This window comes from Fusarium fujikuroi, chromosome FFUJ_chr04 (genome assembly GCF_900079805.1).
Source record: "Fusarium fujikuroi IMI 58289 draft genome, chromosome FFUJ_chr04".
In the NCBI taxonomy this organism is placed as follows: Eukaryota; Fungi; Ascomycota; class Sordariomycetes; order Hypocreales; family Nectriaceae; genus Fusarium; species Fusarium fujikuroi.
The window spans coordinates 924,588-941,862 of record NC_036625.1 but is presented as its reverse complement, the minus strand read 5'-3'; the positions used below and the strand labels follow the sequence as shown (position 1 = coordinate 941,862).

General features: G+C 47.6%; 4 protein-coding genes; 3 read left to right on the top strand and 1 right to left on the bottom strand.

Annotated features, from left to right (window-relative positions):
- Nucleotides 1–852: 852 nt before the first annotated feature.
- Nucleotides 853–1,509, top strand: FFUJ_13283 (related to disease resistance protein aig2; the record flags this gene model as incomplete). XM_023575952.1 has 4 exons in its annotated part: nucleotides 853–883; nucleotides 937–944; nucleotides 994–1,420; nucleotides 1,472–1,509. The coding sequence occupies 4 exons, from the start codon at nucleotides 853–855 to the stop codon at nucleotides 1,507–1,509; spliced, it is 504 nt and encodes a 167-aa protein (XP_023429601.1).
- Nucleotides 1,510–5,192: 3,683 nt separating this feature from the next.
- Nucleotides 5,193–6,407, top strand: FFUJ_13282 (related to spore coat protein SP96 precursor; the record flags this gene model as incomplete). Its single annotated transcript, XM_023575950.1, has 1 exon — nucleotides 5,193–6,407. One exon carries the CDS (start codon nucleotides 5,193–5,195, stop codon nucleotides 6,405–6,407), a length of 1,215 nt encoding a protein of 404 aa, XP_023429180.1.
- Nucleotides 6,408–6,884: 477 nt separating this feature from the next.
- Nucleotides 6,885–10,677, bottom strand: FFUJ_13281 (uncharacterized protein; the record flags this gene model as incomplete). XM_023575949.1 has 2 exons in its annotated part: nucleotides 6,885–8,581; nucleotides 8,643–10,677. 2 exons carry the CDS (start codon nucleotides 10,675–10,677, stop codon nucleotides 6,885–6,887), a joined length of 3,732 nt encoding a protein of 1,243 aa, XP_023429179.1.
- A 2,967-nt stretch (nucleotides 10,678–13,644) lies between these two features.
- Nucleotides 13,645–17,204, top strand: FFUJ_13280 (related to ubiquitin carboxyl-terminal hydrolase 2; the record flags this gene model as incomplete). XM_023575948.1 has 3 exons in its annotated part: nucleotides 13,645–14,916; nucleotides 14,973–15,360; nucleotides 15,409–17,204. The coding sequence occupies 3 exons, from the start codon at nucleotides 13,645–13,647 to the stop codon at nucleotides 17,202–17,204; spliced, it is 3,456 nt and encodes a 1,151-aa protein (XP_023429178.1).
- Between the last annotated feature and the right edge of the window lie 71 nt (nucleotides 17,205–17,275).

The window sequence follows — 17,275 nt, the reverse complement described above, 5'->3', positions numbered from 1 at the left end:
ACTCTGGAAGTTTGCGGTGATTTCGGCGAGGGAATGTGGAGGATTCGTGATGTTTGCGATGGGCAATAGGTATATGGTCTTGCTGGGCAAGCTTGAAAGTCGAACTTGACGTGAAGGGCCGTCGCGTTGAAAATTACGAGAACAACTATGCTGGGGGGTGCAGCCGCCAATTCCTTTGGCGCTAACGCCGTATTAACATTTTACCGGCATTAGCTTCACTATTTGACCAATCATGTTTGACTTACTCTCTAGGTCAAGGACCACGAGCCGGGCGATAGCGTGACTGTATCTTATCTTATATCTTATCTGTTCCTCCTCGACGACCATGTAAGACGAGGACGAGGACAAGCAGATTGTACTACATTGTTTGAAATACTTGATTCCGTAATTTGGGATTTAGAAACAACAATAACTATTTGCCTAGTATTATATGAGCAGCTACATATAAATATAACATATTAGCGAAATCAATTTCACAACTCAATATGCTTGTCAAGCAAATAATAGCACAGAAAGGGGAATTCGATACAGAATTCCTCATACGTGCTGATTGCCCCACCGATTGCGGTGCGCTTGATAACCTCAGCTCAGGGATAGGGTAACAGAGGATGATTCACAGATCAAGCAGACATCAATCCAAGTCGCAAAGGTTTTCCCTGCTCATAACTCTCCTCTCCTCTGTGAACTATATATTAAACTCTATTCTTTCTCTTCAGGCTAACCTCCTCCATCACAAATCATCAGTAACGCATTTCACTAAACAGCCTTGTAACGGGCTTATCACATCACACCCATCTGAATACTAGTGACTCAACCACTTGACATTCTCGCCTTAAAACCAACACCGGGAAAATGAGCGGCGACTTCACGGCTTTCTTCTATGGTGAGTGATATATCTTAATACTTATTGAACCGTGTTGACTAAAGAATGTGCAGGCACCTTGGTGGGTTTACAAGTCGTTCCCGAAGTCGAGTACTAATATATTACTTTAGATGGCTCCCGAGGTGTTCTTCACTGTCTGCTACGGCGATCGAGACCCTCCCAAGGCCATCAAGGACATGCACACATTCACTCCTGCTATCCTAGACGGCTACTGTCGTCACAGAGTTGAGTGTGCAGATTACCCTGCAGTGGTCCCCGAGAAGGGCCACTCTGTCCTTGGCATATATGCCACTGGACTGACTGACGGCAATGTTGACAAGCTCGACATGTTTGAAGGATCTGAGTACTTCAAGGAGAAGGTCAAAGTCAAGGTTCTCAACAAAGACGGAACTACTCCTAAGAAGGAGGAGACCAAGGAGACCTTTGTCTATGTTTTCGACAACCCCGATCACCTCGAGAAGGGCGAATGGGATTTTGAAGAGTTTCGAAAGTCAAAGATGAAGAACTGGACTCGAGCTGGTCTTGGTTTTGGTGAAGGTAAGTTTTTTCAGCCATGCTCAGGTGCTTATACTAAGGATATGGATGCAGACATTCCCGAAGGAACCGCCAATGATGAGTGGAAGTAAGCATCTGTTTCTGTAAGCGCTTTCCGGTATCAGAGGTCACTCGCTTGCTTGATTGTAATGGATTTGCCTCATAGCGGTGAAGAATAGAGACACGGGCACCATCAAACCGGTTGGCGGAATGGGCCCCATAGATAGATGATATATTCCGACGAGATGAATTAGACAAATCATTATCTCTAAAAGGTTTCGCAAGCGCCCGGCTATGCCAAGACTTAGACAACGCATCATAAACTAATTCACAACTGCAGGTCTGACGTTGGCCTTGTGCCGACAGAGTGTTAGGCCTCATTCAAAGTCACGGGCGGTTAAGTTGTCCCAGGCTGTCGGGACGCATCTGTCCACCCTTGATTTTAATATACTGAAGACGTATGTGTGTATCCATTTGCTCTAATAAAGGATATAAGCTAGAGTCTCATCTTTACCAGATTTAGTGCATCTTTGCAGATGGTACGAGTTCGCGGTGCATTGGGTCTACCTGCTGACGAAACGTTGCGGTGAATCCTTCAGGTAACAAGTGTCGAGAAGGTTCCTTTTCAGTGCAAGTTGGAATTAGAATTATCAATTAAGTGTACAGTGGTAAAGAGCTTCGTTTTGTATTAATCTATGTGAAATGTGGCTGATGGTCCCGGTGGTTCTCTCTGAACGTGCTCGGGTCAAGGGTTACAGGTGAAAGTCCTCCGCCTCCTCAAGAGGAATATGACTTCACGCCACCTGTTTACGCGGCTGCTATACCCGGCCCTGTTCGTTATGTTTGAAACTTAGGACAAAGACCAATAAGATCGACAGTGTTCAATTGGCCTAATAATACCGCGTGGATATTTGCTGGAGAAAATGTGGCCGGTGCTTTCATGCGGATTCCCAAGTTGAATCTCAACCGTGGTTGACGTTGCCAAGTTTTACAAGTACCAGCTGAGTGAGGATCATCTGAACCCAGAGACCCTTAATAATAAGACCCTTGACCTTGGTAGATATCATGAGAGAATCGCCGTGTTTCGTCCGACATCACCCCTGCATTTTCTCCCAGGTTTGTTTGTTGGTTGGGCTGCATGAGCTTCTGGTCACGAGAATGGCTGAAAAATCACCTAACCTAGACAGCTGTTACTGAAGTTATATCGGCGACTATACGCGATGCACCATTGGTGACCGTAGGTGAGAATGTTGAAAACAACAACAACGATGCTATTTCGAGCTATCTGCATATAGTGCCGTCAGCCCTAAAGAGAGCTGTATCTGGCGTCAACGTAACACGGCGATTGGATCTCATCATGCGCATGCCACATCCAATAGAGGTACAAAACATCAAACTACTGGTTTCGGATTCAATGCTGTGAAGTGTGCTCCAGTAGACGCAAGCGTCATCTCACTTTGGCCTGAAAAGGAATCTAGGCACAAAGCCTCTGTCGATAGACCATACGCTAAGGAGACCTATAAGTGCTATCACTCACTGTAGCTGACCACTCAGTCTGCGACGTTGGCTAGGAAGAAGTCTCGGTTCCCTCCGGGCGCTACACATATTCCCAGCTTTCCAACCAACATCAGATCTCTCAACCCCACTCCAACACCAACACCACCTCTCATCCAGACCCGAAACACCAAAACACCAAGCCGCGAAACATCATGACAACTCCCTGCAGAAAATTCTCAGAATGAGGCCTTTATCCGCAATCTACGCAAGGTGCCCACGCCTCGTGTATGATACATTCTCTTTATGATTGGCTTGTCATAAAAGTCCATTGTCACTAAGGAAGCAACTTATGAAACTGTGCCTGTTTCATGAGGGAGAAGAAAAACAATTGTCTCTCCGGGAGTCCAAGGGACGGTCCCCTGCCGTCCTAGTTCGTCACACGGAGATAAATCCCAAAGAGGGAGGAGTGTCAGGAGACATTGATTGAGATCTTTTCGACCACACGTGAAAGACTTTTGCCCTGTTCAAGATCTACAGCTGCTCCCTGACTTGGAGGCGATCGTCCAGGGGATACCTGAAGATGGCAGGCCTCCAGAATGCCCAGCCTGCAATGACAATGGATCCCTTCGGACCTCCGATACTATTATCGAGTCGAATCAAGGTCCAAGGTCAAGGCCAAATTACTCATGGTAGCTGCGAACTATACCTAGCGGTATCTCGATGTGCAGCATAGATCTTTGCGAAATTCCTCTCTGTGGCCGTCAAATCTCACCATCCTCAATTTTCTTGTCTTGGCAAGAATGAGACAACTGACTGGTTCTGGACTTTCAAGCCACTAATCCATTTCAACACGATCGCTTGGCCGTACCCCTGTCGCTCAGCCTTATATCCCTGTCATCACCCCCTGATTGGCATCGGAACCCCGCTATCAAGAGCTAGGTTTCTCGTAATGGCTGGCCCAGCACGACGGACTGCCACTGCAGGGGATGACACGGATGTCCGAACAATGCATTGACTCGACAATGAGCTCGGATCACTGAGGCAAATCAACAGATGGATGCCGAATTATTATGCGAATCCTCCTTTCGAGCCTTTTGCCATGTTAGAATTCAAGGAGTCTTTTCATGGTGAAATGTATTCCAGGACATGAACAGAAACCTGCTGTGCTGTACTCCGTAGCATGACGTTGAGAGCAGGGTTGTTCAAAGTCCCCAGTCTGGCCATCGTCTTTCCCGAGCACTTGGTTCGACAGGGCCTGATTGGTGGTCGCACAACTGGAGTCCCTTGCGCCCCTACCACATATTCTTTTCTCAGTCATTACTTCACCGACTAAGCTCCCTTGCCACCAAGGAGAATGTATGGGCGGCCTACGCTAAGCTGACAGCATAGAACCGTTCACAAGCAACAAATCATCGAGTGGCTCATCATTCTTGTAGAAGGCGCTTGAACAAACCGCACAGGGGCTTCGCAGCTGAACAAGGGCGACGGCAATAGATCCGTTGTCGTCTTCCATACAGATCCCTCTTTCAGGCAGGACAGGTTCCCTGCAAACACACGAATCGCTAGTCAGGGGCATAAACCTCGTCTTTTCCTCCGGGGTATGCATGGGTCCAGTCCACTCACACTTTCCTTTCGTGACCAGATGAGTCTTGAAACATTGTCGTCAGCCTATCATGCATCGCTTGCTGCAAATCGTCTCTTAGTCCTCCGGGCCTAACACCTCCGCCTTGCTTCGAAACGAGACTCAGCAATTGCATTGAAGAAACCTGAGTGGCTATGCATGTTTACTAGAAGTTGACTCTTCCCTGGCTATACGGAGAAAGGTCCACTATGATCGCCTCTGAGTCGCATGCAGCCGCGTCCGTTCGCGGGCGTTTCTCCCGCTCACGGAATCTCCTTGCCTCGATGTCTGCCATCAGAACACTGGTGGCCAGTCCATCGAGCGAGCTCAAGTCCATATAAGACGCCGTTTCCTCCCCGTGTTACCATTCCTCTTCACCAACGACTTCAAAAGTCTCCAGCCCGTCCTTCAAAGTGAGATTGTCTCAACGACATTTCCATTCCTTCTTCTTTCTTTCCAAAGGCTAGTCCTTTCTTCTGTCTCGACGACATTCACGTATTGCCTGGTGCAATTCGACCCTTCCTTCACTCATACTCAAATCGAGCTACGATTCTTCAGTCCTATACCCATATCACTCGATTCTTGTCTTGACGACAATCTCACAATCTGAACACCAAAGCTATCGTCTGGAACGTTAGATTTACCAACCCATTCAAAATGTTCGCGAAGGCCTTCACTATCGCCACTATGGCTTCCTTTGCCAGTGCTCATATGCTTATGGCCAACCCCAAGCCTTATGGCAACCCCAACAACTTTCCCCTGGCCGCAGACGGCTCTGACTTCCCCTGCAAGGGTAAGGTCAATGATGGATCTGGCGATAACGTCTACAAGCAAGGCAGCACCCAGCAGCTTTCCTTCACTGGCCAAGCTGTCCATGGTGGTGGCTCGTGCCAAATTTCTCTCACCACAGACAAGAACCCGACAAAGGATTCTGTCTGGAAAGTCATCAAGTCCATCGAGGGAGGCTGCCCTGCCAAGGGCCAAGAAGGCAACATGGGTGACAACGCCGATGCTCCAGACCCTTATAAATATGATTTCACCATTCCAAAAGAATTGGCGGCCGGCGAGTACACTCTTGCTTGGACCTGGTTCAACAAGATCGGTAACCGCGAGATGTACATGAACTGTGCCGCTGTCACCATTGAGGGCAGTGGCGGCTCCAAGGATCACCTCAACACTCTTCCGGACATGTTTGTCGCTAATGTCGGTAATCAATGTGAGACTCCTAGCGCCAAGGACCTCGTGTTTCCCAACCCAGGAAACGACGTCGATAAGTTCAATGGAGCTACCGAGGCCTGGGGTGCACCTGATGGTACTGGTTGCAAGACAGAGGCGGGATCTGCTCCCACTGGTGGTAATGGCACTTCTGCGCCCACCGGTGGCAACGACACTCCTGAACCTACGAGTAACTCTGGTTCTGAGCCTACTCAGTCTGCCCAGCCCCAACCTACCCAGCCTGCTGCTTCTCCTAGCTCCGGCTCCGGCTCCGGCTCTGGCGGTGCATCCGAAATTCCTGGTGGCGCCTTCATCACTGTTTCCCAACCAGCAGCTTCCCAGCCCTCTGCTACTGAGGCACCTGCTGCTCCCGAAAACCCAAAGGAAGGTTCTGGGTCAGGCTCCGGCGAGGGCTCCCAGGATGGCGACTCGGGCTCTGGCAGCGGTGGCTTTGCTGCTGGAACTGCTTGCACGAACGAGGGCGAGTGGAACTGCATTGGTGGATCGACTTTCCAGCGTTGCGCCAGTGGTGCTTGGACTACCGCTCAACAGCTCTCTTCTGGTGTCACATGCACACCCGGTCAAGGTGCTGACATTGCTATGACCACGAAGCGAGGCAAGAGGGATATGCGCCGAGCTATTCGTGCTCACTCATAAGCTGCCCCTTCATTGCACACTTCTTGTAACTTAAATATTTTAGGGGAATAGGCGGATTGTGGCGTTTTGCTGGGCATGAGGCTTGCTTTTTGTGAAGCAGCTTAAACTAAGGTACTTTGGACAACGAAGGAACGACTTCCAATTTCATTACTTATATCATTGTACCTTTTGAACATATGTGCTTGCCCTGTTCCTTCACATGTGCTAAGGAGTTTCTAAAGCTCTTGTAAGTCTTAAGTTGTAAAATGTTGTTAGTTTACACTTGTGCTTGGTAACTAGGACACCACTTACCATTGACTATAAGTTGATAAGTATGAGGTGAGGAAGGGTGATTAATCCACTAAATCCGTTTGAACAAATTAAATGCATTTGGTTAAAGAAGCGTTTTAAAAATCAAATCGATGATATTGGTGCGAAGGTGTGTCAGTTCTCTCGAGAAGGGCTTCAGCCAAGAAATGATATTTCACAAACGATATGCTATATCCACGTCCCATTCTGATTTGAATCATTTTTCCTGCGCCACAGCTTCTTCCGCATCCGGCCAAAGAACCCCTCTCCACTCTCCAGAGACGATGGACTTACATGCACAACGTGAGGATCGCTTTCGATACCTAAGTGAACAGAGCCATCAACTCCAATATATCGCCCAAAACTCAGAGTTCGGCTCGCCTGGCCCGGTGCATTTAAGAATACTTGACTTGCTAGCCTGCTCGGGGCAACATAAGCCAATATTGAACCCACGGTGGTTGGCATACGCGGGAGCACAAACGCAACAGAGCGGCTATAGAAGACGATGGCAACGACTGTGTTGAGAGCAAGCACTGCCATCGTAATTATGAATGATGCATTCTCCATAAAGATTCTAGTTTCTTCCGTCGAACGAAAGACAGTAATAGACGTCTCTTTCCCATTCGATACAAAGAGATGCTCGTTGAGGCTCAAGAAAATCGGATACAGTCGACGGTAGATCTCGTTGGCGATCGGGCGTAAAGCCTCGGGGTTCGGAACTGGCTGTTCAGGATCGATGGCTGATCTTGATCCATTGAGAACAACGATTAAGTAATTGAACCAATCCCGTGCAACAGTGTCATTCTGCCACAAGGTATTGAATGTGTTCCATTGACGATTATAGGTTTCGAAGATCCTGTCAGTGTGGTCTCGCGATTCGTCGTAGTTCAACTCCCCTTCTACTCTGGTAGTCTTGTTGTATGATAGGACGTTGCCTGATCGATCGATTGTGACGTTGAACATCGCTGTCTCGAAGACTGGATAACATACCAACATGCTGGTATGCATAGTACCATTAATGTTCTCAGCGTTAGCAGTGCGTGCCCACCCAAGGGTGAGGGTTTTGTCGCAAGGCGTGTATCCGCTACCAGAAATCAATGTATGACAGAACTGAGCGGAAGACAGCCCTTGCGTCCGGTTGGCCATATTCTCCCGTATATCTCTTGCGGCGTTATCTATGAAGACTTGTCGCCGGCAAAAACTCTTGTTGAGTGATTCTCCACCCGGGAACTCTTCAGCTGTCTTGAAAACCGGAATTTGAAATTTAGGCACTGCACTGCAATTCGCGTTAACCCCGAAACCTCTCGCCTCGAGACTGAATGTATCGGCCGGGTTGCCTTCGTTGCTGCTGGTAAAGTTATGGCGCTGGAAGTAGTAGTCTTTAGTAACCCATGGAGGAAGGGCAGTTCCCGAACTGAAATTGGCGGAGGCGATATACAGATGATCTGAATACTGAGTGGTGGATATGAGATTCTGACTGAGGAATAAGTCGAGGTCATATACTGAAGAGTTATCGAATCTTGCTGCATATGCGGGACGCATGGTCGTGGGATATAGTGCAGTAGCTGGAGCCTCGTTGAACAAAGAACCCATGCCGACTGCCAGGAGATTGGCGAGGAAAGCCATCGAGCAGACTAAGGCAAGAATAAAGTGCTTCGACTTGATGGCCCTCCAAAACACAAGCTGCGGTGGTATCGAAGTGTAAGTAGCATCGATCGAATGAGACGGCTCTGCTTTTCCTGCCCACAGATCCCGAAAAGGCTGTAAAACGCAAAGAAGTCGGGTAAGGAGAACCCATAAAGGCTCGATCAAAGTCGCAAAAACCGTCGGGATGTAATTTTCAAGAAGTTGGAGTACTTCAAAGTTCTCTGACGGGCGATGTAGTCCTTTCTGAGTCAGCATATCTAACCCAGAACGAAGGAAATAAGCCGAGATGCGTTGACAAACCATTTAATCTCATTTCTTGCTGCTTGAAGTAAGAAAGCACAATTATAGCACCAATAAGAACAGCAACAAAGAGTAAGCCAATGCCTTTGCGCAGGACAAGAGGCTTGACAGGTTCGTAATATCCTTTTGGGGCTGTGTTCTCCTTCGACTCATTCGTAGTGAACGGCATATCTTCAACGGAGATCTTGGCGGACTTTGCCTGATGATCATAGAGTAATCGAAATCGGTCGTACTGGAACTCCTCTGCAAGGTCCTTGTCGTTGGAACTATCCATTGGCTGGAACATTTTGAGTAAGTGTGGGTTATTCCGAAAAATGTCGATATGTCTCCTAATCGAAGAGGGGTTCATTGGTAGGTTACTTGGAATTTTTCGACAGTACCACAGCGTTAAAGAAGTAAGAGATGCCACAAGGAGAAGGGTAGCCTCAACCGCGATTGCAAAAGTCCTGCTAACCACTACACCAGTCAAATGAAACTCTACCGTTGCTGTGCGATTGAACCCCCCAGTCTCGTTCATCAAGAGGCTGCTTATAGCAGCGGAGAAAACGTATTGGTGAGCGTCGTTGAGTGCTTTCGTAAAGGTGTTGAACGATGAGTAGTCATCAAGTGGAATACTGTGGCCTGCCATCGCAAATCCAATCATATTAGAAACAGGGTGAGTGAGATTAGTGATATTGAGGCGAGGGGTCTGCTCGACAACCCTGTTAAATGGAAAATCCCTAACTACGATGTTTTCTTCAACACCGTTCGCCAGGAGAAATTCGAAGGCAGTCGAGTTAAATTCAGAAGCGGGTAGAATTTCTCGAGGACTGAGAGCCTCAAACCTTGGCTCAAAAGTACTTGATAACACTGTTGCCAATACTCTCTGCTTATAGTACTGAGGTTGGCAATAGAACGCCGTGAAATTGTACGACGGTTGCAGACGTCCTTCAACAGGCGTAGTCTTAACCCAAGCCGCGAGGAATTGATGAGTTGAGTTTTTGGTTGGCGGACACTTCGGACTGTTCAAAGCATAGTCGGAATATGGACTTCCATAGAAACCAATATATTGCATCGATACTTTGCTTGTCGCCCCAAAGTTCATGCTACCTTTGCAACCCTGACCGTTGAGGAAGTAGAAAGTTGAATTTGGTGCCCCTTCATCTTGCCCCACCTCAGCTGGCCAGCAGTCTAGCTCGGTTGAAAGTCTCGTGGTGACAGTAGTCCAATTTGAGTTGATCTGGGAAGGTGTGCTAGTGTCGTTCACATAGAAAGGGAGCAATGCATATTGAGATGTCGTGAAACGAGGGAGTGATTGGTTGAGCCAGCCAATCGCATAGGCTGTGTTGAGTATTTGTGGATTGAAGAGAGGCGTCTGCTGGGACAAAGGAAGGAGCCGAGATCGAGTATATATGTTGGCTGGTTTGGTTTGCGACACAACGTCTGTTCCAAGCACTGCGCTTTGCAAAGGTGTAAGAGCCCAAAATACAATGACCATGGCTGTTCCTGCAAAGAAAGAAGGCCAATGTCTGCTCTTTGCGGCCTTAAAAGGCACAAGGGCCACGAATTCATATTGATAGTCCAAGAAGAGGGAGCCTCCGCCTGTAGCGCCGGTGTCTTTTGAGAGTTCAAACCAAGGTTGCATCCGCTTGACGTCTAGATCAATCCAACTCCATATTAGACTATACAACACAGCAATGATGGTCGGAACATAGAGGTAACTGAATTTGGCATACCCAGGAATGTCGGGGAGGGTGGGTGAAAGGGCTAGTCCGCCCTGAGCTGCACTTCGTTGTGCCAGTGTCTCGATGGCGATGGCGAGAAGGATCGTAAGGGCGATGACGGCAAGTAATATCGGAGTTGACAGCGAGAGCGGTTTCCATCCTTTCGTCCTGTAGCCTTTCTCTTCTGGAGATACCTCCTTCACACCTGTAGTTGTCCTAGCTTTGGCATTTCTCTTTGGTAGTAGAGGTAGGCTCTTGTCCAAGGAGCTTGGTGTTGAGTCGGCGGTCACATTGCCCTGCAGCCGAAGGGCTGTCGTCTCCCAACTCGACATAACTAATATTGAAAAAGGAAAAAAGTGGCCTGCCACTCTCCATCCAAATTATTTGAAGATAGAAGAAGAAATGTCAGGCTCAAGTGCTGGGCGACAGCCGCATTAAGACTATCGTATCATGGGCATAGTTGATGAACAGCAGGACCTTCCATAAGAAGCAAGTGTTTAGAACCAACATCTCTCAATCCGATGAGTAAACAAAACCTCTATCAAAATAGCAGAAGACGTGTTAAGGTAAGATGAGTATGCATGTTGGTCGATGGTTCATTATCACGAAACAGGAATAACTGGGCCGTCAAGGATCTGATACTACCTAAATTTACAAAGTCAGCCTGGATTAAGCGCCGAACGAAAGTCAACCAATACTAGCTCCTATAGATAGTCGATACTTCGGCTTTCGCGATATGCCCTGGGAGGGTCATCCTGGTAGAGTGCCGCACCATCTGTAGAGACAACTCAGCACAGTGACAGTCCCACTGCAAGAAAAAATGCCAAAGCTGAGAATCTTCTGTATGCTTTCAGCGCATCGAATACTCCAGAAAAAAAGGCCATGAACCTCGGACACAAGACTTTTGAAGTCACTTAATCTGTTGCGTGGTTGCGAATCTGGACAAGGGGCTTACAGTATGGGCGGCTAATTGACTGTTGCGGTTGGATGGAGCGCTAACCGCTCAAGCGCTGAGTCTTTTAACTCGCTTTAGTGCCGGATGGCGCCTTTCCGTGACGCGGGAAATGAAAGATGATCTGCAGGGTTAACTTGTTTTCCGATTGGCCGCTGTGTATGAGTGTTCGTGATATCCTGAGATCTATTGCTGTAGATGCTATCCACGGAAGAGTAACGTTGTCCTATTTTTACAACTTAAATCGATTTGGCGTAATAAAACTGAATTATTGTACTAATATTTTCGCAATGAATTGCAACGACACTGCTGGTGAGAACCCTGCCTCAGCATCAAGGTGCTAGATGGTATTGTTTCCAGCATAGTTACCTATCCGTAATACGAGCCCAACTTTACAAAGCCCCATTTGGGACCCTATAGATCTTATCAATCCAAAAGCCGTATTTTGATACACATTCCTACACTCTTACTTCTCTAGGTCGAGAGGGGTTTACATATCACTAGTGTTTTCAACTTGTTAGTAACGAATGCCTTCTGTACTGCCTATCTAAGTAATAAGCAGTAAGTAGATTGCTGATGGGAATCTTTAAGTTTATTGCGTCCTGTACCAATTTCCCGCATGGTTTGCTAGTAGTGATAGTCAAGAAGAATGAGGAGAGTACCGGATTTCCATTCTTGAGAAGGCAAGTTGCTTAGATACTCATATCGACTATTCTTCTCCATCCGTCCTTTTCGTTTGAGCTTGGTTTCTGGACCCAGACAAATGTTACACTTTGTAAGGAGAATCACGAACGTGAATGACATTTGCCGGCGTTGTGTGTACTTTGTGTAACTATGCGTAGCAAACAGGGGCATTTACTCAGGTTGCAATAAATCTTATTTGTGCTGCTTCGTATCGATGAGTGGCACAAGCTTGAGTCGTCACTGGACCATGCCATGAACAGGGGACGCGTCAGATATCCAATCACCTATATGAGAAATCATTAATCGACAAAGGGAAAGATGCGATTCAGGTGATATTTGGGGTAGTCGAGCTCCGTTAATTACGAACTAGAAACAGACGTGGAACAGGACGTAGCGAGAACGCCGCTGATGAAAGGCATATGTACAGTCAGTTGTCTTCTCAAATTCGGTGTGATTTTGGCGCATGGAAGGCGTCACATTTGATGACTTTTTGGCTTGGAAATGGAACTTGCGAACCCAAAAGGTGTATGTAAACCAAAGCTTAATTAAAACAGCTTTTAACACTACGTAGCGATTTAAGAAAAGAAAGAGAAAGAAGACGATAGAAACTAGTTGCCTTCTGTATCTGATAGTGAAGCTTCATGTAAACTGTCGCATTGGCCCCCTAGATTCAGCCTTCCACCCAATCAAGGTGCTGACTCAGCGCTTGCATCACCCATCACATGGGTACTTACCTGGGCCAAGTAAGAGCACTGCGTCAGCTACGTTCGTTTCGTCTACGCCATCATTGCGAGCATCCTCAAACTTTCCCAAACATCCAAATTGTTTCTTCTCAGTCAACATCTTATTGACGTTTATCATTTGTCGTTTCCGCCATAGGTCTCGGTTAACGAAACTATGACCAAATAAGCACGAAGCTCGACCCCCGTACGATTTCATTCATCCTCATAACTAGAGCTTCGACCGCCACCGCACCGAGGTTGCTTCCATTCACCGACCCACGAATCCCGCGCAAACGAAACCGAATCTTCCCAGCGAACTCATGTCACTGATTTAGTGGACAGCATCTCTTCATGTTGCACAAAGAGTTTATTCCACGGTTCCCTATCTGCGAATAATCCAACAAGTGCCACCCCGCAATCCACAAACTAGAATCCTAAGCACGCCCTTCTCCAACGCACAATATTACCTACGACCTTACATCTTAAAAAAGTACACAAGCGGATTAATCAAGCATCTGAGTAGCTCCCCATGGCGAGCCGATATGACCTGAGGTCCGCACAGGATCTAGATACGAGCTACGCTTCTTTGCCTGGGACAAGTGGAATTTCTGTCACTCAAAACTCGACACCTCTTAAAGACAGGATACCAAATCAAAATACAAGAGGTATGTTTACAATTAATCTTAAGCATCAAGATCGGTAGCTAACTAGCTGTACTGCTCCCAGGATGTCACCCTTCGAGATGGATATATGAACTCTTGCACAACAACTTTACTGTATGCGATGTCTTTGAACGGTTGCGCAAAACAGAACTGAACGCACCATATCTATGGGATCACCCCCATCGATTGATGATAAATGGTAACCAGAGTTATTCAACCAAATCAACGCGGGTATTGTCCTCGCTGTGCGTTGACTGCCACTTTCATTTTGTGTTTAAGATGTCATGGGACGAGCGGCACTCTCAAGAGTCATGCAACCCTCAACAGGAACAATGGCCTCCGAGTGATGCGAGATTCCCCTGGCATCATCTTGTTTGGGTTGGTCAAGATTCGCAATCTTCGCCACTCATGGATGACAGACAACGAAACAAGTATTACCCTCTAGTTGCTCGCGAGTCTTTTGCATGCTCAGCCGACCCATGTACGTTCTCAGTCACCCTAGAAATCTCAGAACCTCGCATGACCCGCGAGTGGATCGACTTATTACTTGACCACGATACCATTCGTAAGAATGTGCGCCGTGCTAAGGAACAGGATCCGGACCGGTACGCCGCGGCAAGTGATGACTGGGCACTGCAAGCTCCTCTGAACCTGAACACATATCTCAAGAACATAATTGAGGCCACTTCACAGGAGAACGCGAGGAGCATCTCTAAAAGGAATAAGCGATTCTTTGTGCTCTTCGGAACTCCATGTTTTGAAATGTTCAGACAACTCGAATTCGAGGAAACAGTTGATGTAGCGGAAGATGGGGTTGATGGAGGGACTTTCACACCGCCAATCCCTCCTCGGTCAGATAACCCCTCTGGAGCTACCGATTTAGGGACATATCGAGCGTACATCGAAGACGTGAGATCTGAGGTTCAGTGCATCATACACAGAGGCGGCCAGCCTGCTGAGCTTTGCACTCCTGGTCTACATGCCGATTTGGGATGTGCAGAGGTGCCGAACGTGGACTCTGTTTTAGTGAACATTGCGCGTTATAAGATCCTGGGAGTTTTGCCTAATCAGCCGAAGGAGATTGTTGCCAATGCTTACAAGAGGCAGTGGGATATTGTTCCTGATAAGCGAAAAGGACTCATTGACGCTCTTATGAGTATTGCAAATGACCTTAACGACGAACAGCTCAATGAATACGCTGTGACTCAATCATCAATCTTCGAGAGCCAAGTACAAAATCAATCAAACAGTGACGATGGCGGGTTGACAAACCAGGCTCTGCTATTCTTCGAGCTGCAGCCTCTGAATGAATACAAGGCACAATCCATAGTTCAGGCATTCCGACGAAAGGTGGCACAAGACCCCAGCTGTGCTACTACCGCCCGAAATATGTTGATGCTGATCTCTCAAGCATCATCCGATGATAACTACACGGCAGAGTTGGTGATGGAGTATGGGGAGGGGTTCTCTTTACCCACGGCGAAAGAGATTCTTGGCTTGAGTGATGCCAGCGGCTTTGGGCCTGATACGTTGGACGATGTCAAAGAAAAGGTCAGAAATATGCGCCTGTTGTTGAGCCTAGAGAATGAGTCTAATCAAGTGTACAGATTCAAAACGCCAAAGACAAGGATGCCAAGACAACTTACTTGGAGGCTATGGAGAAGATTGCCGAGCATACGAACTCAACCGGTCTCAAAAGCGCAGTTGGAGAACTACGAGAAATGCATGGTATTGCAGCTCCTGGTGGAAACAGCGCCACCGGCGCCTCCGCACAAGCTGCGAACTTTGATCTTCCGGTAGGACTGGAGAATATTGGAAATACGTGCTACCTCAACAGCCTTTTGCAATATCTTTTTACTGTCAAACCGGTCCGAGATGTCGTTATTAACTATGACAAGTTCAAGCTCGAGTTGACGGATGAGAAAATCAAGGAGCGATTGCTCGGTGGTAACAAAATGCAGCTGGATCGTGGCGAAGCTGTCGTTGCTCAGGCTTGTAAGTTTGTCTAGGTAAGGCCTCTACAGCTTAACTGACCAAACTCAGTTGTACAGGAGCTTTCAGATCTGTTCAACAATCTTGAAAAATCCGACAAGGTAGCAACGCGTCCGTCTCAGAGGCTGGCCAATGCTGTCCTATTGTCCACCGGCACACTCCTCAAAGAAACGAAGAGCTCTGTTGAAGCAACAACTGAATCTCAGCCGCCACCACTTCCTACTCGACCGCCCCCTGGACCCCCAGCAAGGGAGAATAACGATGTGGAGATGATTCCTGTAACCGTCAATGACAGCCGCGACCCAGTTGATACAGCTAGTACAGTCAGCTCGCAAACACTTGTCGAAGAGGATTCTGACCGTTCTTATGAGAAAGTGGAGACCTCTCCAACTACCACTGAAGATCAGGTAATTGACACAGTGATGGAGGTTGGACAAGATGAGGATGTCGTCAAAATTAGCCGAACGAGTGATAGGCCTATAGAGATTCCCGAGATTGTTGAAAACCCGAAGAACGGCACTTCCCAAGATATTGAGTCTACTGATGTCAACATGCTGGATGCCGAGGAGCCACAAACGGTCGACCAGAAGGTGCTGACTGCTCTGGAACACCAAAAGAGGTCTTCTGGAACCGACCAGCAGGATGTAGAAGAGGTAATGGGCAGCATCATCAATCGTCTTCAAGCCGCCATACGCCCATCATCAGTTGACGAGTCAACCGGTATTCAATTTGAAGAGATCATGAAAACTTTCTTCGTTACCACCATTAATTACACCAAGAAGTTTGACGACAAGACTTATCAAAAGGAAATTAGTTTTGATCGGTCTATTACTGCATTTCCTGCCCCTAAAGGCTCATGCTCACTGTACGAGGCCCTCGGACGAAATTTCGACCAGCAAATTATTGAAGAAGACAAACTTTCACGATATACAGCCATCCAGACGCTGCCCCCTGTTCTGCACGTACTCATTCAACGGTCACAGTCTATGGGGAGCAAGAACGGCAACCCGGTACTAATTCCCGAAATACTATACCTCGACCGATACATGGATGCCCCCCACAACTCACCGACCTTCAGAGAAAGAGTCAAGAGTTGGGCCATCGCCAGCCGCATATCTGACATCAAAGCCTCCAAGGCTGCAGTTGAGAGCATGATTCCAACTGGACCCATCCTCGAGAAAATCGCACAAGAAGAGGAGGCCAAAGGCAGTATTGCAACTGTCACAGAAGACAGTGAGATGGTAGATGGTGTGAACGTCGTGGAAGAGGATTGGAGTTTCGATGGTACGGTTGATGACGACTATCTTCTCGTTGGCCGACCCAGCGCAAACTCAGTGACCTCAGCTGGTCTACCTTCCAGGCCAAAAGACATCAAAGACACCGAGACCGCCATTCTGGAGACGATGGACTCTGAGCTCAGAGACAAAGAGGTAGCTCTGGAAGACTACTACTCCAAGTTAAAGAGCAATCCATACCGGCTCCATGCAGTCATATGCCATCGTGGCCAGCTGATGTCTGGTCACTATTGGGTATGGATTTACGACTTTGAACAGGATGTTTGGCGTAAATACAATGATTCCAACGTTGAGGTCAAACGCAGCACAGTTGAAGTTTTAAACACATTGAGCACCAGTGGAGAGCCATACTTTCTTTGCTATGTCCGCGATGAAGATAAAGAGACTTATGTCGACGTACCTCGGCGTCGAAGACCAGCACCGCCGTCAGATACATCGTTTGAAAATCTTGACGCTGATGGAGATATAACAGTCGCCAATAGTGAACCACCAAAGACCTCAGAATCGCCTCAGGAGCTTCCGCCTGCATATTCGGAGCAAAACATTGACTAGGAACCTCCTCCATTGTCGGCTAGCAAAGGCCAAGCGTTTGTTCCATCCAAACAGCCATCCCCAGTTAAAGC